Source organism: Anabas testudineus, chromosome 17, assembly GCF_900324465.2.
Source record: "Anabas testudineus chromosome 17, fAnaTes1.2, whole genome shotgun sequence".
In the NCBI taxonomy this organism is placed as follows: domain Eukaryota; kingdom Metazoa; phylum Chordata; class Actinopteri; order Anabantiformes; family Anabantidae; genus Anabas; species Anabas testudineus.
Window position 1 is genome coordinate 8,917,381 of NC_046626.1, and position 23,085 is coordinate 8,940,465.

General features: G+C 43.6%; 1 protein-coding gene across 1 annotated transcript; it reads left to right on the plus strand.

Moving 5' to 3' along the window:
• The first annotated feature begins 3,786 nt into the window (after window positions 1–3,786).
• Window positions 3,787–22,465, plus strand: LOC113171862 (rap guanine nucleotide exchange factor 4-like). Its single transcript, XM_026374604.1, has 30 exons — window positions 3,787–3,888; window positions 7,855–7,997; window positions 8,340–8,428; window positions 9,482–9,628; window positions 12,573–12,645; window positions 13,247–13,302; window positions 13,981–14,087; window positions 14,213–14,334; window positions 14,613–14,796; window positions 15,412–15,496; window positions 16,063–16,123; window positions 16,272–16,348; window positions 16,844–16,990; window positions 17,180–17,274; window positions 17,406–17,491; window positions 17,633–17,711; window positions 18,219–18,369; window positions 18,452–18,540; window positions 18,630–18,657; window positions 18,745–18,820; window positions 19,315–19,461; window positions 19,619–19,716; window positions 19,854–19,979; window positions 20,094–20,272; window positions 20,428–20,518; window positions 20,629–20,679; window positions 20,810–20,897; window positions 21,005–21,069; window positions 21,161–21,215; window positions 21,326–22,465. Exons 1-30 carry the CDS (start codon window positions 3,821–3,823, stop codon window positions 21,451–21,453), a joined length of 2,991 nt encoding a protein of 996 aa, XP_026230389.1. The 5' UTR covers window positions 3,787–3,820; the 3' UTR covers window positions 21,454–22,465.
• Window positions 22,466–23,085: the final 620 nt, after the last annotated feature.

Here is a 23,085-nt window from a genome sequence, read left to right on the forward strand (position 1 = left end):
TGGCGTCAGGACGCGCGTAGTTTAAAGGTCTCTGCGTTCAAACAGCGACCAAACGGAATGATGTTATAAATGTAGGTAGGTCGTATTTTACATCAGTCACCACAGCTTCGTCTGACCCTCAAAAAAAAAAAAAAAAAGGTTTGTTTGCAGCAGGCGACGTCGGCTCCCTCGCTGTGATAAATACAGACAGATGGCGACTCATGTCTCTAAGTAGTGTAAATGGATTATCCCTCTGGTAATCCTGTGCAAACTACTCCAGTGACTGTGAAACACGGTATCAACGCTGAGGCAAGTTAGCCCACATTTACAGGGCTAATTGTTCCATCTGTGCCCCATCCTTTATTTACCAATAGTAGTCTTACTCATTTCTGGTCCCAGGTGACTTCAGCCTGTGCTGCCAATGATCTAACTGTGTCTTTCATCATCATACTGCTTTTGTTTCCTGTGTCTGTCCAAAAAGACAAATTCATTTACGTTCGGTGATCAAACCAAACACAATCTAGCTGCATCTTGCACTACTATCAAACATGCAGGTTAGTGCTACGTCCACTTACCTTTTACCTGTCCTCCAGCATCAGTGCCAGCGCTGCCATATGCTGTGAAAGCGGTGTTGTTGTGGCAGAGGCTTCCCTGCACACGAGGTGAGCTTTGTGTGAACGTTCACCTGTGTGAACGACGAAGGTTGGAGTAGTCAGTCAGATCTCCCGCTGTGTGCCTGCGAACGAGAGCAGTGATGCAGCACCTGCTGATGTACAGTGTGTGTGTGTGCACGTGTGTGTGTGTCTACCTGTGTGTGATGCCAGCGGGTGAGCTGGTGCAGTACCTATGTCTGTCTGTGAAGCTGGCTTGTGTGGCAGATGGACTGGACTGAACTGGACTGGACTGATCCATGCTGAGCTGAAGAATGGTCCTGCTTGCTGTGACCTGGATCTGACTGGAGACCATTGTCCCAGGTGGCACTGGGACCTAGTTGATATAAATAGTGGCCAATCACAAAAGCCTCCTTCTGAATGAGGCTAACCACGACAGGGAGGGGAGGGAAGGATAGTGAATCGAAGTAGAGACAGAAAATGAGGGAGTGATGTCAGGGTGGGTGGCAAAGTAAATTTAGAGAGGTAGAGGCTGCAAGAAAGTGACCGAGGCAGAGTAGATGAAGACAAAGAACGAAGGGAATGGGGGTGGTGGTCATATGAATCAAAGTGCACAGGTGGGGGGAAACTGTAAATTACAGGTGTGATAAGTTCTGTTGAATTGTGGCAAAGCTCCACTTTTTATCTTAGCAATTGTTTTTATAACCAATGGTCAAAATGAGAAATACAGGGAGGTGGAACCCCCCGCTCTCGTTCCTGTCGTCGTCAGCAGCAGCAGCAGCAGCAGCAGCAGCAGCAGCAGCAGGTCACTTTGACTTTGACATAAGTTTGTGTTCTTTTCTCCTCAGACTCCCAGAGATTTTGTTTTCCCAGCGTGGACACTATGACAATCATGTATGCACACTCTCCTACCCAGAGACGGTGTACTCACAACACTGCCGCTCCACAGTGTTGAGCTGCAGGTTTAATTAGCTGCATTGCGGGTGGGGAGGGGGGATGTGGAATTAAAACATAATATCATGTTTTGCTAAGACACCTTTTAATGAGCGCTAACAGATCTGTGTTCATGCAGCCATGCATATAGCTGGATCATATGACACATCAGCACATTATCCTTTAAGTGCTCATTTTTATTATTAGCATCTGATTAATATACAGTATTAATATACAGTATATCACTAACACACTGAATATAAACAGTAAGTCAGTTGATGAATGACAACTGTGCCCAAGGTGTTTGAGACTAGTGTTGACATTACGTAGTTTGTCCACCAGAGGGCACTGACAACTTACTTTTGAACAGTAAAACACTAATCTCTGCAAGGTGTCTTGTAAAAATGTTTGTTTTTAAGTAAAAGAAAAGTTAGTCAGATAGCAGAGAGCGACTTGAGGAGTAAACTGTTTTACATGGAGGGAGAGCACGTCCTGAAAGGGGACAGGGAATATTTGCCTGTCGTCTTTCGGACTCAACTTTCCTCCAGCTTTCAGTCCGTACTGTTAATTTAAAGAGTCAAATCAGTGGGGATGGACGGATGCTTTATTTAGACTCGCACGCTGACGAGACTGACAGCTCACTGTATCAGCTCTGTGTGGATCACTTAGGCTGCACTTGGCAGACAGCCGTGCCCCATATGGTTCATATCTGGTCAGTCAACCATATTTAGAGTTTCCCAGTTTCACAAGGGAAATGGACTTAATCCTCTGAATGAGGACACACACACACACACACACACACACACGACCCGTGGTAGGGATGATGGTGTATATGGTGCTGTGAATTAGTCTGTGTCGGCACATCTGCACATACTGTACGTCTACACGTCAACAGTGATACTGCCGCTCTGTGTTTAGTTGTGTGCACTGCACACACACACACCAGTCAATATGATGTAATCCTGTACAGATTATTATGCAGTGTGGCGTTAGCACTGACAGAGGTAAGAACTCAATTCATACCTGTGCCAAACATGATGACGTGTCTTCATGAAGCTGCAATGTGCTTTGGAAAGAGGCTTCTGCATAGATATGTTTGACCTGAGGAAGCCTTGTATGTATGTACATGTTTTAAAAAAAATCATTTTATTGAATCATCTTAAGTGAATTAACTGCATATATATTATTTTTTTTATGTTACTGTAATTAAACTTTTCTCTCTGTTTATTATTCAAAAGCACTATAATATTGAACAGTACGCTCTCAGAGACAGCAGGCACTGTAAACCTGCTCAGTCACTGGACACATTTGAACGTCGTAATTCACCTGATGCAGTTGAACTAACAGCTTCAATGATGTCAATGTGCAGGATAAGGGAAAGAAAAATAGGATCCAAGCTGCAACAGTAACTCCTCTCTCTCCGTTGTGCTTCGTTTATCATGTTATGAACAATCCTCCTTTTTCTGTCCGACCTGCCAAGCTTTTCCAGAGCAGGTGCCAAACTCACAATACTGTATCTCCAAGTTCCTCTGAATTCATCTGTTCTGTTATCTTCTACATAGGTTCACAGCTGCATGCAACACAAGCCAAACATCCTGTATAAAGCACTGTGTAAGTAAGTCCATCCATTTGAAGCCCACGTCAAGAATCATGACACCATTTTATTGAGTTTATTAAGTTTTCCACATCAGACATTTTGACTTATGATAGCAGGGGCGTTATTTCGAACATCATCTATGGCACTGTTCTACTCAAGTGTCCCAGTAAACCATGACAATGCGACAATGAGTCAGCACCAACAGTGGCAAGATCCTGAAAATGAATCAGTCATCGTGCCATCATGCACTTAATTTTTCCACCTGAGACTGTAACATAATGCAAATATTTACCTTAATAAGACGCTGCTGTACGTTAGGAGAGCATGGATGTGCTACTGGACTACAGGGCACCTCTAGGGGCCTCAGTGGCTCCATTACTATGTACATGTTGGTGTGTAATTTCCTAAAGATGAAGTGATGAGTGAGTTATTCTCTAAAGCACACACTGCAGTGCATGTGAGCCTTCCAGTGACCCCCCCCCCCCCCCTTCCAAGAAAGCCCATCAGGGCAGTGTGACACAAGTCATCTGCATGCCACGATGAAGCCAGCAGCAGCCTGTGGTTGTGTGAGGCAGCTGGAGGCAGAGGGGCGGGCAGGGGAGGGAGCGCAGCAGCGGCGGCGGCGGCGGCGGCGGCTCGCACTCATTAACGACCACCGTCAACCGGGAAGCCTCGTCCAGTAGCATCTCGACCGGGGAAGATGGTCGCGGTGCAGATGTCCCCCAGCTCGTCCCCGTCGGCGGAGTGGATCTGCTGCCTGGATAAAAGGTCGGTGAACGCGCTGCTCGCTGCACCTGTGTTGTCTCATCCCTGCTTTCATTCATCCGCGTCGACGTGATTAATCGGAACCGGCGATCGCTGCGCGCGCGCGTGCGTGTGTGTGTGTGTGTGTGTGTGTGCGCGCAGCGTATTACAGCTAAATGCCATTTAAAACGCACCCGGTGTTGTAGAGGCTGCACTGCGTGACAACACACCCTGTTTTTATAAAAGAAAACTCCTATTTCTGTGTCTCCTCGGTCAAAAAGGCGTTGGTGGCTTCGAGCTTCACCGGGACGTCTCCGCATGCACATGATGGATGGCTGCTCAGACGCACATGGTTCACGCCTGTCTGCTTACATCAAACTGCATTTTTTTTTATTGGAAAATACTAACTGAGACGTGGTGGTTTCCACAAAACAAAGAGCCGAGGCAGCTCCGCGCATCGGTTTCTGTTTTTTTTTCTGCCACACTGCAACATGTGAGGCTGCGTTTTTCTGCTCTGAATGAACAGGTTAGAATTAGAGTAGGAGGAGGATTATCTCTTCATCATCCTCATTTCAGAAGCTGATTTTGGCTTTAACCGGTGTTTAGAAAACCCTTTAATCTGATCCCGTCCAATTGACACTGTACTACCAGGATGCTGCTCCGAAAAAAAAAAAGCATATGTCCAATAAGTAAAGGAGGAGAAAAGCCACTTATAATCTCATTCTCCTGCCTATAACAAGCAGTGATTTCTAAGATATGCACCCTACAGCTCCTACACCCACACATACTGTACACACCTCACTATGACACATCCTCACGCTGCCATTGGCAACCTGAAGCTACCATCTTGTCTTTTCATCCTCACCTGTAATAAGCCTGGATGCATAAATACCATGTGCTGTCATATTTGGTCATTTACAGAGGTGGTTGACTGGAGGGCTGCAACTAGGGATTGTTTTCATTGTTAATTCGCTGCTGATTATGCTTTCAGTTTATTCTTTGGCCTATAAAATGCCAAAAAAAAAAAAAACTGTCCAGAACCTACTGATACCCTGTTTTTGTAATAAAAATAATTAGCTTTCATATTGGGGGAGATGGAATAACTACAATTTAGGGATTGTTCTTAACAAAATTATTAAAAATTGAATTTTTTGCCCAGTAGTTTTCTGTTGACTGACAAATCAACCAGTCCTCTAATATTTTTTGCTTTAGTTAAGTGTCATTTGTTAATTTACGGATTTGGGATGGTAAATATGCTAATTGTGCAAAGTGTGTGATCTTTATTGTGCTAATATGTCCAGTCAGGTGTTTAGTATGAAGGCAAATGTCAAAGAGGCAGGCTGTGTCATCCATTTAGACTGGAAAGGATCTTATTGTAGAGCACTGAGTGCAGCTCAGTTATGCACCTCTTATTCAATCAATATCAATAGAGTGTGTCTGTGTCTCTGTGTGTGTGTGTTTGTGTGTGTGTGTGTGTGTGTGTGTGTGTGTGTGTGTGTGTGTGTGTGTGTGTGTTGGGGTGCTTCCATCCACAGTAACTGTTGATGTGAACAAGTGAGGAGTGAGAGGCTGAGAGGGCGTAGGGGCGGTGGTGAAAGAAAGACAGAGGTTAGGATACAACTGTCTCTAATATATCTGTCTGAAGACATTTATTGCCACAGTGTGAAGTATGTGAGATAAGGTCTGATTTGTTTTGCTCAGTGTCGCCCCAGGGCCGATGATAGAGGGTCCAGTTCGGTCAACACACACACACACACACGCAGCAACAGTCCAGATGCCAGCTGAGGCTTCATGTCCCCTTACAGTAGGAAAATAGAAGCGCAGGGCATTGTGGGTAGTTCACACTAGTTTGAAATGGCATAGTAAACAATAAGTCCAAGACAAAAGCGGTGTGACAAGGGTGGATGAGTGATTTCTAAATGAGATGATCCGCGTTGTGCATGCTGATTAATATTCAGCGTTTTTAACGGGATCTCAGATTGTTCGTGATGGTGCTGAAAGAAGTGTGTACACGACGTTTTAAAGTCTCTACTACACTGGTGCACGGTGTTAATCTGCCAGCAGATCAATTTATGTTGAGGCTGTCACAAATCAACTTATGATTTATTTGTCTGGAAACATTCAATTTTTCCAGATGGATGTTTTCCTAATACAATCTGCAGAACCTTCTGGTGTCGCTTAATTTTCTCTCCAGCGTGTCGTGCTGGTTGTGTGTGTGTGTGTGTGTGTGTGTGTTTGTGTGTGTGTTTGGCTGTGATTTGTGGTTGAAAGCAGAGATCTCTGCTGACGTGAACAGTGGGGGTAAAAGGCTGAGGAAGGAGAAGTCAAGGAAGAGGGAGAGAAAGGGGGATTGAGAGAGCGAGAGAGAGTGAGATAAGGTGAACAGCTCTCAGGTCACATCTGTCTCACACCAACGGGGGACTCAGATTCCTCTGGACAGGCGGGGACGGAGCAAGCGCAGGGCAACGAAAAGGAACGAGGCCTTATAACTGACAGCTTTTAACAGTTTCACTGTAGACCAATAGGTGAAGGGTGATGCTGGTATAACCCATTCAACCCTGCAGAGTTAACCTCCCTGTCTCTCCCTGTTGCAGTGTGTGGGCGTCCTTCTGTCTGAACCATTAACTCAGCCTCGCACTGGAATATGACGCTCTGTGTCGGCACTGAGGGCCCACACACAGGCAGTCGGTGGACAATAGGAGGATGAGTCACTGAAAAAAGGGAGAAAAAGACCCATCTGTAACTGCCCCAAGCTCATGGCAGATGTTGAGGGACTGGACGATCTGTTGTGCAGTGCAGCCCTTTAGGCGTAGTCTGTGTTTATCTGGGAGTAAGCGTCCCCGCTGCAGAGGGCAATCTACTGCTCGGGGATGTGTGTGTTTACCACTGTATCTGCATGTTGGTGTGGGTAAAGTGGGAGCTATCCTTGCCTGTGAGCTTGCAAAGCAGGAAGAAAGGGGAGGATGATAATAACGGGAGGGTAGTGAGTGAGAGTGTGTTTGTGGTGCGACCGGATGAATGCAGGGAAACGTGAATGCGCCAGTAATGGAGAGCAGAGAATGGGTAGCAAAGAAGAAGAAGAGGGGCGTTTGTGAGAGAAGCCAGCAAATCTCTAGAATAGAGAGAAGAGGAGAAAAATGGACGGAGATTAGAGAAATATTTAGTGCTTGTGGACAAAGAGGAGAGAGCTGGGACTAAGGGAAGAGGATGGAGCTGATGGAAGAGAGGGGATAGATAGCCTCATGTCTGTGAAAGAAGCAGCCCACAGTGCATTAGCTATTCTCTATGAACGCATACACACACACACACACACTCACTCAAGAATGAGTCACTAGTAAAGAGAAAATAAGTGAATGAATGGGGCTAACCGCAGTGTGTGTGTGTGTGTGTGTGTGTGTGTTACTCCGAGGCGTTTTGGCTCTGTAGTTTTTCACCAGCACAACTCGGAGCATAATGTTCAAGCTCTCAGATCCAACTTCTGTTTGTTCTCGTGCTTTTTCACTGGCGTAGATGTCCAACAGCGAATCCTTGTGCGCGTCTGTGTGTGTGTGTGTGTGTGTGTGTGCGCACGCTCATATTTAAGCGTATTAGAAATACCACCAGTACAAATGAGATCTTACATCAACACCCCGTAGGGGGCCTGAGTCGAGAGAAGTAACGCCTGCAGCGCGTCACTGTTATCGTTAAAACGCCAAACAATGAATCTAATAGCAGTGCTGACACACACACACACACTAATGCATGGAGATGTCTTTTAAATGACAGTACCAGAGAGTTTTCATGTCTTAGTCCATTAACTGCTAATTTCTCTAAAGCTGACTGTAGATTTTTGATTGATTTCCCTTCAAGCTGAAGTGCATATTGCTTGAGATAGACAACCCATCACGACCAATGACCAAGTTACATGATGCAGTTAATTGTTTTGCAACTCTACTGGTCTGGTTCTTTAACACTACATTTAATATTTAATGGTGGGTCTTCACTGCACAGGCCCTCAGAGCGCTCCGGAGAGGACGTGGACATTATTTTGACCAGGCTGAGAGAGGTTAAAGCCTTCCAGAGGTTCCCGCCTCCACTCTTACTGCAGATCTGTGCCTGTGCCTTCTACGAATGCCTGGAGAAAGGCATCACACGTACGTACGCAGACGCACACTCAAATGCACAAATCTACCACTAGTGTTGGATTGTGACAACACACTCCTCACAGGGACAGGCTCAGACCACCTTTTTCCAGGTAATCCCGGTAAACCATCAGGATATAGTGTTATTATGACAGTCACACTCAGGATGCTGTTCACAGTTTAGGATGCAAAGTACAGTGTATTAGAATTTAACTTTGAGTTCACACCTGCAAACTTTAGTTGGAGAATATGAACTTTTATCAATTTATCAGTTTGGTAACAGTCCATTGAGTAAAATGTTTTCTCTACAATGTATAAAATGTTTTTAACGTGCTGCCTCTCTACCGTCTGAAGTCTTTCGACAGGGAGACATAGGCACCAGCTGGTATGCTGTCCTGTCTGGCTCTCTGGACGTCAAAGTTTCAGAAACCGCCAACCACCAGGTGAGATTTGCTTAGTTGATGTCAGGTTGGAGCGACATACTTAACAACTTTCACAGTGTTTCATGCGCTGCTGAAGCTCTGTTGTGTGTTTCCTGTAAATAATTTAAATTGCGAATGAATAATGGGTCGAATCTTAAATCGTGGACATTGGTGAATTCTGTTTTTCTGTTCCCTCTTGGATTATCGCTATCATAACCTTCTCTTTTAAGATGGGGACAACTCCACAAGTGCTTGTCGTGTTGGAGAGCTGGTCCTGCACGACTCAGTCCTCAGTGCTGACATTGTTCCAGTGCATCAGCACGTCTCTCTGCTTAAATATGCTGGAGCAAAGCTGCCTCGGCACAGAAAACAAGTCCACTGAGAATTGTGCTTTCTGCTGCAATTGATACCCTTTATGCGAGAGCATGGAAATAGGGTTATACTGTACATACAGAGGAGAAGAATGACGTGGGGGGAAAAGAAATTATTTGTCCGCAGTGAAGGATAAGAAGCCCCTTCTATTTTGAAATCTCCTTTTCATGTACAGTGTGTAGCCCTGAAGTGCCATTGGTGGCCTAGTTTCTGTGGCTATATTTGAAATGTCATTTTGAACAGCTGAAAGGATTTTAATGAAATGCTGAATATTTTTCTAAATTAGCGACTCCGTGCGTTTATGTGCGTGCGTATGACCACGTGTGTTTGTCTAACAACAGATACAGATATTTTCCTTCCACAGGAACTGTTTATCACAGAATTCGATTTGAATTTATTTGCATTAATCACAACATCAATCAGTCCGCTCGCCTTTCACGTCCATTTTTATAATGCAAACCTTACTGTGTATCTGTTTTACTACTGCTGTGTAGCGTCTACACCAGTTACTTGATTAGTTGCCTGAAAATGAACTAAATGTGACCATTTTCTATTTTGTCTTTCCCTGTGGTAAATTAAATTATTTTACAAATCGCTATTTAGCGATAAACAGCATCAGTTTGACTGTATTCCTGTATTGTAGGTGCTGATCTAAGACTCACACGTATTTAGTCATGTACACCATGTTTTGTTTGTATGCAGGATGCAGTCACTATCTGTACGCTGGGAATTGGCACAGCGTTCGGGGAGTCCATTCTGGACAACACACCGCGGCACGCTACCATTGTCAGCAGAGAGACCAGCGAGCTTCTCCGCATCGAACAGAGGGAGTTCAAGAGCCTCTGGGAGGTGAGAGGCACAGAGAGAGACTGTTAAAAATGGATTGGAGCTGTGAATATGAGCAGGTAGTTCATGATTCAGCATGAATTCTGCCTTGATAGCTTACCTAAACGCTTCCATCTGGAAAAGAGCTTCACAAGAGAGAATCCTCCATTGTAATTGTTCCTTTAACCACAAGAGGGCTGTCCACCATGACAGTTCCTTTTGTTCCACCTATTACAAACAGATCCTCCGGTGACACTCAACAATAAGCTATTTAAAGTACACAGAGAGGGGAGGGGGGGTGTAGGGAGGGAGGGAGAGACAGAGAGCTCACACTGGCATTGTACACACACATGTACAATACATGCCTGTGTGTCGCACTGGATTTCCATTGTTCAGAAAGACTGATGGTGCAACAATTACAGATCAAGAGATACTGCCTGCACCAAGTGTTTCATAGGTCTGTTGTGTTTTATGGCCCTTAGATTAAAATGCTACATAGTTTGGTCCATCTTGATTGAAAATATAGGAATCTATATGGGAGTAGGTAGTAAGGAAATCACTGTAATTACTGACATTATTGACATTATTAACAAATGTCTATTCCTGGGTAATATTGTTATATTACAGATGTAACTTGAATCATTAAAAGACGTTACATAATCCCACAACTAAAGGAAGAGAGAAAAGAGGAAAACCTCACTGTAAATTACTCACGTCCTGAATATAAACTTTCCGTGTGCAGATATTTAGCATATTTCACTCAGAACTCCTGGTTGAATCGATGAGCAGTCTCTACATGGCTTCAGTGTCGACACGGGCATCTTCTTAGCGAGTTGGCATTGTAGCAGCGGCCTCGTTCCTGGCCCCTGTATTGAGATTACCCACGCCATTCACTGGGTCCATCTCAGAAAGGAAGTCTTGGCAATACAGTGACTCAGTTTACTGTAACTCCACAGGCAGCGTCCAGAGACTACGAGTGTCCACACTGCTGTTTGGTCAGACGGTCTGTAAGCACTCAGACAAGCAGTGTCAAGTGTCCCCCAGTAATGAAGTAGTATATATACAGTATGTGTGGCTTTAGTTCCTTTTTTTTCCATGTGGTTCAACATTATTATTATTGAACATTATAACAGCCATAACTGTATTTGACAAACAAATCAAAAGATCTCTCCAATTTACAAACCCTCTCTCAAAGAGATCCCTAAAATATAAATGCTGTTTTGAAGCCGTTACTGTCTCAGTACAGCACACATTATCTATTCATTGTTTGGAGACCTCATTATTGTTAATATTATATTATAACTAGATGAATAGGAATTGGCTTTACTGAAATGTGATATCTCCATTTTATAACCCATAGAACATATAACAGCAAGATCAGACAATTATTGGGTATTGAAGCGTGTGTGTGGTCTCATTATTGGGCTTTGTGTGTGTTTGTGTGTGTTTTTAAGTGCACTCCATCTCCGCTCCTGCCGTCTATTTTAGGACAGTAGACACAAATCAGAAAACAGCCTGAGGTGGTCTTCATTTGGATCTTATTCAGCTAACAGTAAAAGGGGTCTTTTTGTTTTATGTGTGTGTGTGTGTGTGTGTGTGTGTGTGTGTGTGTGTGTGTCTGTGTGCAGTGGACTAATTTGTGTGTGTGTGCGTGTGTGGTGAGGACTAGAAAGCTACAGGATGAATGCAGTCATGTGTTTGATGAAAGGATGAAAGGGGGAAAGAAAAGACCACGATTCTAGCACCGAGTAAAAGTGAGATGTGAATAAACGGCGTAAATGGGAAAGAGCTTGTTGTTTGTGACAGACGTGGATCAACATCCAACCGTAAATGAACGGGCCGATGGCGTCGGGCTGTGCCAAGCTCTTATTGCAAGTCTCTCTCCTTCCTCATTTACTCCTCTTATACTCTTTTATTTCTCTGGCCCACTTCCGCTCGCCTCTATTGGCCGCATTCGTCTTTTGCCAGCCGCCTTCCTTTTCTCCCTCCTTCCCCCCCATCCCCCGTCTCACCCTCCCTCTTTCCTGCCCTCCACTAGAGTAGCTCGGTCATACAGGGACTCAGATCACCCTGGTAACCTGTGATGGGAAAATGGTTTGGTTCTTGGCTTGATCACAGCGAGAGAGAGGGGGAGAGCGAGAGACGGAGACAGACTCTGAGGCGACGGTGTGAGAGGAAGGGAGCGAGAGAGGGAGAGAGAGAAGGGACGAGAGCAGCTTGTTTTGAGCAGGATGCTATGCGGCTGCGTGTGTGAGACTTGTGAAGGAGCAGAGGGCAACTCTCTGGGATTTCAGTCCCTGCAGCTTTAGGTTGCTGAGTTTGTTGCCTCAGGTGAGTCTGACTACACAACAGTGCAGTGTGTGTGTGTGTGTGTGTGGTGTGCATGTGTAGTAGTATTTGACTGTGATGTTTTCTCTAATTTGCTTTTGTTGTGTTTTGATCAAATGAAACTGAAACTCTGAGAACATTTGTAATATTGTGATCTGGTCAATAGTTTGTCTTCCTAGCTACATACAGTGGAAAGGAGAGTGTTTGTTTGTGTCTTTAGGTCAAACAGATGCTCTCTCTGTTTCTGTGTTTCCGTGTGTGTGCGAGCGAGTGTGTTTCTGGCACTCATCATAAGGCCTTGCTGGCTTAGTATTAACCTTGCAGGAGGCAGTGGCTCTCTCAGGGTCAAAGGTACCGGATGTGTGTATTTCACTTACACACATTACATTACTTCACACATTTAGCATGTTCTCATTAACCCCCGTTAAAATGCTGCTGTGTGTGTGTGTGTGTGTGTGTGTGTTATGTAATCTTAGTTGTTCTGCATGTAAATGATCTGGGTTGTACAAAAGGCTTTGTTTTGCAGTGTGTGTGTGTGTGTGTTGTGAAATGGGTTTTTACGGGTTTTATAGACAGTTATATAAATGATGCATCAAAATAATAGAGGGACACGATTTCTAATGTGTGTTTTCTCTTGTAGAAGTATCGTCAGAGCCTTGCTGGACTGTTGGCCCCTCCTTATGGAGCTATGGAGAGTGGATCCAACAATGACAGTGAGTAGACCCACAAATATAACACTGTAAATATTAATGTGGGTTCTTACTGGACCTGTACCCAGCTGTACTCAAAAGCAATTAGAATAGACGCACAACTAAACATACAAACACATTTTTGTTTAGTTATTTTAGGGAATAAGGAGAAAGAGAAACTCTACATGTTTGAATATTTACGATATAGATGGGTACAGGGCCACCACGTGCTGTCATTGATTCTGCAATTCTCTGGATAAACCCTATTCTTTCAGAAGCTATTCCTCCATTAGGTGTTTTGATAGTTGTGGTGGAGACGCACAATCCCAAGTGTACTGGATCACCTCACCGAAGAAGTCAAACCTACAGGTTTTTCTATCTGAATCACAGCATGTGAGAATTTTGAGAAGTGCGTCTCCACTCAGTGATGACTGTGGGGTCTGTGACGTCTTACGCAGAAAGAGGCAGCACTTGGTGTGATGGAATGAATCTCCTCACATGATAGAACTGTTGTCATGTTAGAATGAGATAGTGTAAGGGTCTTAATCCAAATTGGGATATAAAAACGATGAATTTTAAAGTATTTGCATCCTAGAAAAATCTGATGACAATGTTTCCTTCTCAGGGCTCACAGACAAAGACAACATGAACTCCGACTCTACAAACAAAGCTCACAGCAAGGTAAACGCTCGCTTCAGTTAACATGTTCAGCCTTTTGTGTGTTTGTTATATCTGGTCATTAGATTAGAAAAAGCTGTAGGTAATATTCACAATCAAACGATAATTGGTTTTTCCGCAACAAAAAAAAAAAAGTATATGAACACAAAAAAACTAAATCGGACACTGCTGCATACTTTTATGTTTGTGAATGAACCCGATGCCATGTATGGATTTTGGAGTAGTGTGTATTTGTGTGTGTTCTGAGAAGAGACGAGCGATGAGTCACAGCTGTGATCCTCTGTAGTTATGCTAATGCCCGCTTATGCATGCACATAGAAGAAAGATCCCATCTGTTCAATTAGCATGGTTTCCTTTGTTGTTTAGAACAGCAGCTCTCTCTCTCTCTTTCTGTGTGTGTGTACAGTTTTTTGTCTGTGTAGGATCTGTATCTACTCTGAACAGCCAGAACATTATAAGTACCTGGTGGTGGACAGAGCATGGGACCATGTATTTAAACTCATTTGCAATTTTATAGCCACGTGCACAAGCTGTGATGCAAACGATATGTTCTGACACCTGTTGATCATGGCCAGCATTAAATGTGTTTTGTATTCCGATGCTGCTTTATTGGTAGGAGTGCTGTATGAGTGTACACGTACACCACTTGGAAAAAGAATTTGGTGTTTTTCCATCCCGTAGATTCCCTCAGAGAAGCTGCAGAGAGCGGGGAAAGTCCTCCGCAACGCCATCCTATCCAGAGCGCCACACATGATACGAGACAGGAAGTACCACCTCAAGACATACAGGTTAGAGCGCGATGTTTTTCGTGTGGCATTATGAGCCGTTCCAAAGGCTTTAGGGCTCAAAACGCAGGGACTATTTTTAATTGATCTGCATTTTATTTCCTAACTTAATGTGTGTATTGCTGCAGACAATGCTGTGTGGGCACCGAGCTGGTGGATTGGCTGGTTCTGCAGAGTGCCTGTGTTCTCACACGGTCTCATGCTGTCGGAATGTGGCAGGCGCTGCTGGAAGAAGGGGTGCTAAATCACGGTGACAACTTTAGTTTTATTTTTTTCGTTTTTATTGCCTTCTCATCATAGTGTGTGCTGTTTAGTCTGCCTCCACATTCTTGTCATCACAGACTGTAGTAATATCCCAAATCAGCTGAATAAGGCTATTATCACTGTTTCATTGTATTAAGTGTTAAGTGTTGTGTTTAGTTGGATGAGTTGATGGTGTTTTTCTAAATCTGAACATCGGCACCTGTGAATGTTCAGTATTAATGGATTAATTAATATTTTTTTAATTAATAATTGTGTGCTCTGCAGTGGACCAAGAGCTGGGTTTCCAGGATAAGTACCTGTTCTACCGTTTTCTTGATGACGAGGAGGAGGACACACCGCTGCCTAGCGAGGAGGAGAAGAGGGAGAGCGAGGACGAGCTGCCAGAGACCATCCTCTTCCTCGCTCAGATTGGCCCTGATGCACTGCTGCGCATGATCCTCAGGAAATCGTCAGTAACAACCACTAATCGTGCATCATGCACAGCTTTTATTTCCAGGTGTACACGTCTGCATCCGATGTGTGTGTTTGAACCCGCCCATTTTTCATGGGCGGGTTCAAAGAGTCATATTCATCTTTTGATGTTAAAGCCAAATGTTTTCAGTCTACAGAACAAATTAAAGAACTGGCCTCACTGTTGCAATGATTTTCTAGGGGTGTGTAGCTACTTAGCATCATTTACTTATACTGGCAATACACTTAATACAAATTACAATATATTAAATGCTGTATCACACGCTACATACAGTATTATGTTCAAGTGAATCAATACAGCTTATTTCACCATTTCCCCTTCCTATCACGTTTCATACATAATTTAGTGCTCTGCTGGGATATCTTATCTTATCTTATCTTTTTAAGTAATACAACACCAACATGCTGTATATACTATACTGTACAGTACTGTCATATGAACATAACTCATTTGCAGTGACCTTTTTTCAAGATGGCACAGATCAGTAACATTACAATAATGTAACTACTGTGATGGTGTGGTGATGAAGAGGTGCATGCATGGACACGTCATGGTGAGTGTATTCTGACTAACCCCTGTGTGTGTCTGCAGGCCTGGGCAGAGGACAGGGGACGACCTAGAGATCATCTATGATGAGCTACTTCACATCAAGGCCTTAGCTCACCTCTCCAACACTGTGAGTCAGCTGCAATACTCGTCTCTTAAAGCTACAGAACTGGTTTTAAAGAAAGCTCTTAATGCACCAGGACGACTTGCTAGTCTTGTGTTTGTGTTTAAGACCAGAGGGAGAAATTGTCACTGTCAGCAGAGCTCGTACCAGCGTAGCGGCACACGGTCTTACACACAATCTGTCTCGTGTTGGCAAGTGTTCCTCGTGTGGAGGAGCCTCTTAGTTTGTATTGACTGCACAAGTGTTTGTTGTTGTTTTCATGCTTCATACAGAGAATCTGGCCAGACCAATCAGAGCCACTCTGACCATTATACACAATCGCATGCTGTGGCTAAACGTGTTTATCTTTTGCCTTCAGGAAAGAGACGTCTTAGAGAACAGTAATTTAACTGGTGCTCATGTTGGCTGGTAGTTAACTCCCAGTTAACTCAGACAATCCCTGTAAATAAATGGTTCTGTTACTGTGTTTGTTATGTTTCTGCCTACATGTTTACATTTCTCTGTTAACATAATATGTTTCTACAGTACCACTGCGTGTGTATTCAGTATTAAACCATGTATTCTGATTGCAGGTGAAGAGGGAACTGGCAAGTGTTGTGATATTCGAGTCACATGCAAAAGCTGGAACTGTGTGTGAGTCTTTATAGTGTGTTTGAAGACTTTTTTCATGTACAGTGGGACAACAGTTATAACTACAAATGAGTCAACTGCATCTATTGAATACACAGGTATCTACTATACTAAAGGAACCCCATAGTAATATGTTCTCTTTAATTTCCAGTGTTCAATCAAGGAGAGGAGGGCACATCGTGGTACATCATCCAGAAGGGCTCTGTCAATGTAGTTATCTATGGCAAGGTGTGTGCACTTGAATACATCTCTCCATCTGCACGCTTCTGTTTGACACAGGAGCATTGTTCTGTTTCTCTGCATTCACTAGATGATATTTTGTCTTTATGATGTGGATTAAAATGTGTAGCTCATCAAACCAGCAGGGTGTGCCCTGCGGAGCTGGGAAACACCAGCAGTGGAGTTTGGCAGGCTCTGCTCAGCTCACCATGAGTCATGACTATGATTAAATGGCTTAAGGCACTGTATGCATACACACATTCACACACCACACAAGTACTGTAGATGCACAGCACATGCTCATGAGCGCACACGTGTTCACACCTTCACTGTGGGCATACATAGGTGGGCACATGACGATTCATCCCAGTCCTGAGTTCTCCTGCTACTTTGTGATTTTTCTTCAGGCCTTGAGCTGAGTAAACTGTGTTCGTGTCCAAGCTTTGAGTTTTTTTCTTGGCGTGTGTGTGTGTGTGTAATCGTGTACGATTGCCCGTGTTACAGGGTGTGGTGTGTACGCTCCATGAGGGTGACGACTTTGGGAAGTTGGCCCTGGTTACCGATTCACCCCGTGCTGCCTCCATCGTCCTGAGAGAGGACAACTGCCACTTCCTTCGTGTGGACAAGGAAGACTTCAACAGGATACTCAGGGTAGGGTAGTGAGGCCAGAGAATGTGTGTATTGAATTTGATTATGTGAAGCACCTGCTCGTAATATTTGTCTCCCTCTACTGGCAGAGGAACTGTATTGCATTCAAAAAGCTCAATGCATCCTTAGTTTCACATGCATCGCTATTAATCATTTTGTAAATGCATCTTGTTGACTGCATTTTTTTTGAAGGATGTTGAAGCCAACACAGTGCGTTTGAAAGAGCACGAACAAGCTGTGCTGGTGTTAGAAAAGAGTCCTCGTGCCTCCACCCTGGGAAGCATCAAGTATGTGTGTTTAAGTGTGATTAGTCTTGCACATGTAGACCACATCTCTGTGTGTGACTCTGAAAAGTGTTTGTGTGTGTGTGTGTTTGTTTTTTTTTTATGGAGTTCTTTGTGTGCTCTTAACTTTGCAGGTACACTGTGATATCAGGAACACCAGAGAAGATTCTTGAGCACTTCTTGGAGACCATGAGAATGGACATACACCACAGTGAACCAGGTAATCCGATTTAAAAAATATTAGATTAGTGATTGATGTCACATTCTTTTGAATCTTGAATCTATTCACTCCACTTCTTTCTTTTCTCTTGCCTCTTGCCGTCTTTCTCATGCTGTCTTTCTCTTGCTCTTCTTCTGTTAGACCCGGCAGTGGATGATTTTGTCCTCATGCACTGCGTCTTCATGCCCAACAGCCAGCTGTGCCCTCTACTCATGGCACAATATCCTTCCTGCCTTTACTCTCTGTCTCTCTCTGCCTTGAGATGCGGTATTTCCTTTCTATTTTATCTTCACCCTATACACTCGATAACCACTTAGCAGATGTACCTACAAATCAACAGCAAGCAGCATATCATACTGGTGTGTCCATACTATAACATTGCTACTGACAGCGGTTCAGCTTATAGAAGTGCTGAACCAGCAGTTGACTATACAGCACTAATGAATTACTCGCTGAGTGTTCATTTCCTCTTCACAGTGTAGTAACAGGCTGTAACCTCAGCTGCAAAGGTATTTTCTTATTGTCATAGTCACTATCGTGCCTGTGCGTTACCACTGCTGCACTGATGACTGTGACGTCACAAACTGAACTCTTATTTAGTTTCTACACCTCTACTTCCACTGAATGCTTGTAAAATTAGTTTACATTCAACAAATTGGACACCGCCGTCTTTCTGTACATGTATTGTATTAGAACAACTCTGTATGGTCTTTAACCGTGTATTCACCTACCATGCGGCATCTCCACCTGGCTCTGAGCAGGAGAGGCTGGAGTATGCGCTCAATAGCAAGAGGAGGGCCCTCATTCTGACGCTGCGATGGGCTAACGCGCACACATACCTGCTGCAGGAGGAACCTGCTGCAATCTCTTTCCTGGAGGCAAGTTTTCAAGTGCTGAAAATCACACTGATACTGATCCTATCCACAGTCTGAGTGTGTCCCTCCCTCTCTGTCTCTGCAGGAGCTCTATGGAAGTTTATCAAATGACTCTCGGATGCTGAGGGCTCTGAAGGACTTGGCCCCCGACCTGGAGAAAATAGTCAAATCACAGTACGTTTCAACCTCCACATCACATTTTATGACAGTTAAATGTATTTACCCTATGTTTACTCTACTCTACACATTTTTCCATTTTCTAGTTCAGAAGAAGCCAAATCAACAAAAAAGGTATTCCCACAGTTTTCTTTTTTGTAAATGTTGATTTTTCTCATAGTGTTGTGGGTACTGAGACGTTTTCTCCATGTAATTGAACAGAAAACTCTAATACGACAGTTCAGCAATGGAGAGGAAAGACTGCAAAAGAAACAGCCCATTAGGAATCAAGATGACAGTAAGTTTGTGTGTGTGTGTGTGTGTGTGTGAGAGAGAGATCACATTTTTGTTCTACATAACTGCTTGCCACATTGCAATGAATTCAATTTAATGTGGATATGTATGGTTTATTACTACTAAATGTGGTGAGTAAAGTTTAGTTGATGTTATAAAAAGAGATCATTTTCCTGTCAGTCGTCTGTACATCAGCTGACTGTTTAGCCAGACTGATGCTCTTACATGGTTCACAGAGCAGAAAGAAAGAGTTGCTTTTTGGTGTAAATACTGGGCAACTTTGATTGGAACTATTAAGTTTTCATATTTTAAATTATACATCAAAGAAAAACACTAAATCCAACATGAACTGTAGTAACCACTGTGTCCTGTAGGTGCTGCTGTTGGGGCTTCACTTTCAGTCTTGTGTCTTCCTTCTGGACAAATGTGTTTTAAACATGGACATTTTATTCATCACAAGTCAGATATGGTCACATGCTACGTTCTTTGTGTGTTTAGTCCTTCTGAAGGTGTACTGCAGCGATCACACATACACAACCATCCGCATCGCTGTGGCATCAACAGGAAGAGAAGTGATCAACTCTGTGGCTGACAAACTAGGCACCACCGATGAACTAGTGTTGGTGCACCTCAGCTCTGCTGGCGGTAAGAAGACTGTTTTAGATGGATTACTAGAATTCATCTTCAACAATACCTACAGTTGTCTTAACCTCCATAGCTTCATGCGTTGATTGATGCGTATTGTTATCACTGTCTTTAAGTCAAAGCTGTCTGGTCTCAACTCTCCTGCTTTTTGTTACAGAAAAACACATTTTGAGGCCTAATGATGTGTCAGTGTTTTCTACCTTGAGCATCAATGGGCGATTATTTGCCTGTCCCCGAGACCAGCTCAACAGCCTGGTAAGAGACAAACGGCTCCTCCTTAACGTAGGATGTGACTTTATTAAAATGGTTTACAGCACTTAAGCAGATCATAGCTTCTATATGACGTACAACTTCCATATTGTTATGTAAAACTTATCTGTACATTATCTCAGACTTCTCTACCGGACCAGGAGGGTCCCTCCGCAGGATCCATGTCAACCTTTGAGCTGATGAGCTCTAAAGACCTGGCTTACCAAATGACCATGTTTGACTGGGAGCTCTTCAGCTGTGTACATGAGGTATCACACACGAACAGACACACACGAGAAACAACACCGGACCAGCAGACTGTCCGCTGGAGTGCGTCTAAACTCTCCATCCTCTCCGTGACGTCTCCTTTTTCTCTTCCCCAGCACGAGCTGCTCTACCACACGTTTGGCCGCCAGAGCTTCAGAAGGACCACTGCCAACTTGGACCTGTTCCTGCGGAGGTTCAACCAGGTTCAGCTGTGGGTGGTCACCGAGGTCTGCCTCTGTGGACAGCTCAGCAAGAGAGTACAGCTCCTCAAAAAGTTCATCAAGATAGCTGCACAGTGAGTGGATCCGCTGGTGAATCGCACCCATGCACTCAGATGAAGAGTTTCTTAAATATACAATGAGATGTCAGCTTGGTTTCACGTACGTTCACTCCATCATTTTCCTGCCTGTGTGTTTTGTTTTTTTTTTTGTTTTTTGTTTTTGTCCGCAGCTGTCGGGAGTTTAAGAACTTGAATTCCTTCTTTGCCATCATTATGGGGATGAGCAACCCTGCCGTCAGCAGACTGAGTCAGACCTGGGAGGTAAACAAACTAATCTATGTCTAGATCTTCTTCCAGCCGTATCTGTATTTTCCTGATGTTAAAATACTTCATTCACTTGTCACCGAGATTGTATCTGTTTTCACTGACAGAAACTCCCGACCAAGTTTAAGAAGTTCTATGCTGAGTTTGAGAGCATGATGGTGAGAATGATAAATACACTGTCAGTTCAGCTAAATTAATAAAAATCATACTTGGATTGTAGCTGTACCCCCAGAAAACTATAATTTTAAATATACAATATTTGGAAATGATTAATGTCTTTGTTGACAGGACCCATCGAGAAACCACCGGTCTTACCGACTCACTGTTACCAAGCTAGAACCACCAATCATCCCCTTCATGCCGCTCCTTCTCAAAGGTGTGAGTCAGCCCAGAGCCCAGAATGTGTCAGTCGCTGCGTCATGTAGGAATTAATTATTGGAAGAATTACTTGGCCGCTGCTAAATTTAATTTATTTCTTTACAGATATGACGTTCACACACGAGGGCAACAAGACATTCATTGACAGTATGGTCAATTTTGAGAAAATGGTAGGTTTTTGAATGTAAAATAAAATCTATTTTGCAATGTTCTCGACTTGTTTTGATGAAATAATTGAAGAGCCTCTCATCATTTCATCAGCGCATTATAGCAAACACAATTCGGCAAGTGAGGCACTGTAGAAGCCAAGCGTTCAGTAAGTGGGTTTGTTATTTATTAGCAAACTTGTGAATGTATCTTGTGGCTCTGCCGGCATCGTTCCAATGACATTTTTGAAAAATTCTGTTTCATCTCTCACTGCATTAGATCCCGACGTATGCCAGCCGAACAAAAATCAGTCCGAGGTGCGGGGTTATGTTAGGAAGCTGTGTGTGATCGACAACCAGAGGGCACTGACGCAGCTCTCCTACAGGCTGGAGCCCAGGCGGACATGAGCTGCAAATCTTCCACCACCATCGCCTTCTCTGTGACGTTAGCATTAAATAAAACAACACACACACACACGCGTGCGCACATCAGCTGGATAAAAGAACACAACTTGACATTCAGTAGCAAATTATAACAGTCAGTGACTTGAGGAATATTTTTGGACTCTAACAGAACAAGGACATATACTGTGCCGCTGCAGCCTCTTCTTCCTGGACACGGACTCTTTTGAGCTGCTCTCTCGTTGCTGTGTCTCAGCTGCCACACCGAGGGTTTATCCCGTTCCCGTTGTTCCTCTTTGGGACCTGTTAGATAGAACTGTAATGTATAGAACTTGAATCAATATCCTGCATGACTGAACTTCATAGGCTTAGTGTTCTATACAGTGGATTTCTATCGGAGTGTCCTGTCATGTTGTACTACCCCAACTGAGCCCTAGTTTACAATATATTACTGTACCTGCCTGTTAAGCAAACCTCCCGACAGTCGTCCTCATAGACAGAAAACCCCAGAAACTCTGTAATGAAGACTCCTCGTTTTCCCTGATGAATATCCAGATAAATATGAAATCTGAAATTAACTTATTTACTTAATAATCTACATGAGTATATCAGCGTCTTTGAGAATCTCTAGGATCCGTCGTCCTTTAGATGAATATCAGTGTCCCGTAAATAGTCAAACTACTGAACAGTATTAGTTCCCATGAAGCCCTAGAGGTGTTGCACACAGTGTTCACATTTGTCACTACAGTATTGCAACTCCTGGAGAATAAGAGTGTGTGATCGGTGTGATCTGTTCTGAGGTCCGCTGTGTAACCAAATCGTGCTCCCTTTTCTATCCGGAAGCACTCGTCCAGGACACGGAGTCTAAAAAGCAACAAGTGCTTTGAGGGGAAAATCTCGTCATCTCAACCAGTTGTGTGCAGTCTGTGTCATTTTATTTTTGTATATGTGGGTGTACAATTTGAGCGTGTTCTTGACAAGTGTTGTTAATTTTCCTTTGAACTCAGGAGCTTTTGACGTGACGTGTGTGTCGAGAACTGCCGTGAGGCTGCCCCCCCCCCCCCCCCCCCCAAGCAGCCTTTACCTGTACTGTACATGTAGTCTGCCTTGTAAATAAAAAGAGCTAATTTAACAGTGCTAATGTTTCAATGATATTCTTCTTGATATTCATCTGGGTGATGCTGGTCGTTCAGTTTTTGCACTCAGATCGAATGAAAATGATCCATTCATAAAAAATACTTTTATTTTACTAGACTGCACAAACTCTTTGACATCACTCCCCATCCACCACATATACTTTCCTCTGGTGCCACCTGCCCCGGTTATTAGCTTTGTGCATAAGAAAATCAATGATGATCAGATTGCATAGAAATGTGCAGAATATATTCATGGTTCCAAGATCTTACTGTGTTTTTTAAATTGTGTACTGATTCACTGGAGCTCCTGAGACCTGCTAGCAGACGGACAGCCGTGCTTTTTTTAGTCAGTGAATCAAGTCTACATTTTTTAGTTTGCATTTGGTTACTGTCAACAACTGAGAAGTTGAGTCTAACTTGCCATAGCTGATCTCACCTGTCCCTGCACAGTGATGTCAGCATGGCTATCCTGCTTGATGATGTCACTGGGTCATTCCTGTCG

Bases quoted from the DNA above. Each gene is read 5' to 3' on its own strand.
- LOC113171862 (XM_026374604.1), top strand. From the start codon at position 3,821: ATGGTCGCGGTGCAGATGTCCCCCAGCTCGTCCCCGTCGGCGGAGTGG. The intron at 14,797-15,411 runs GTCAGTAACAAC...GTGTGTCTGCAG, and splicing joins CGCATGATCCTCAGGAAATC to GCCTGGGCAGAGGACAGGGG. The intron at 16,991-17,179 runs GTAGGGTAGTGA...TTTTTTTTGAAG, and splicing joins ACTTCAACAGGATACTCAGG to GATGTTGAAGCCAACACAGT.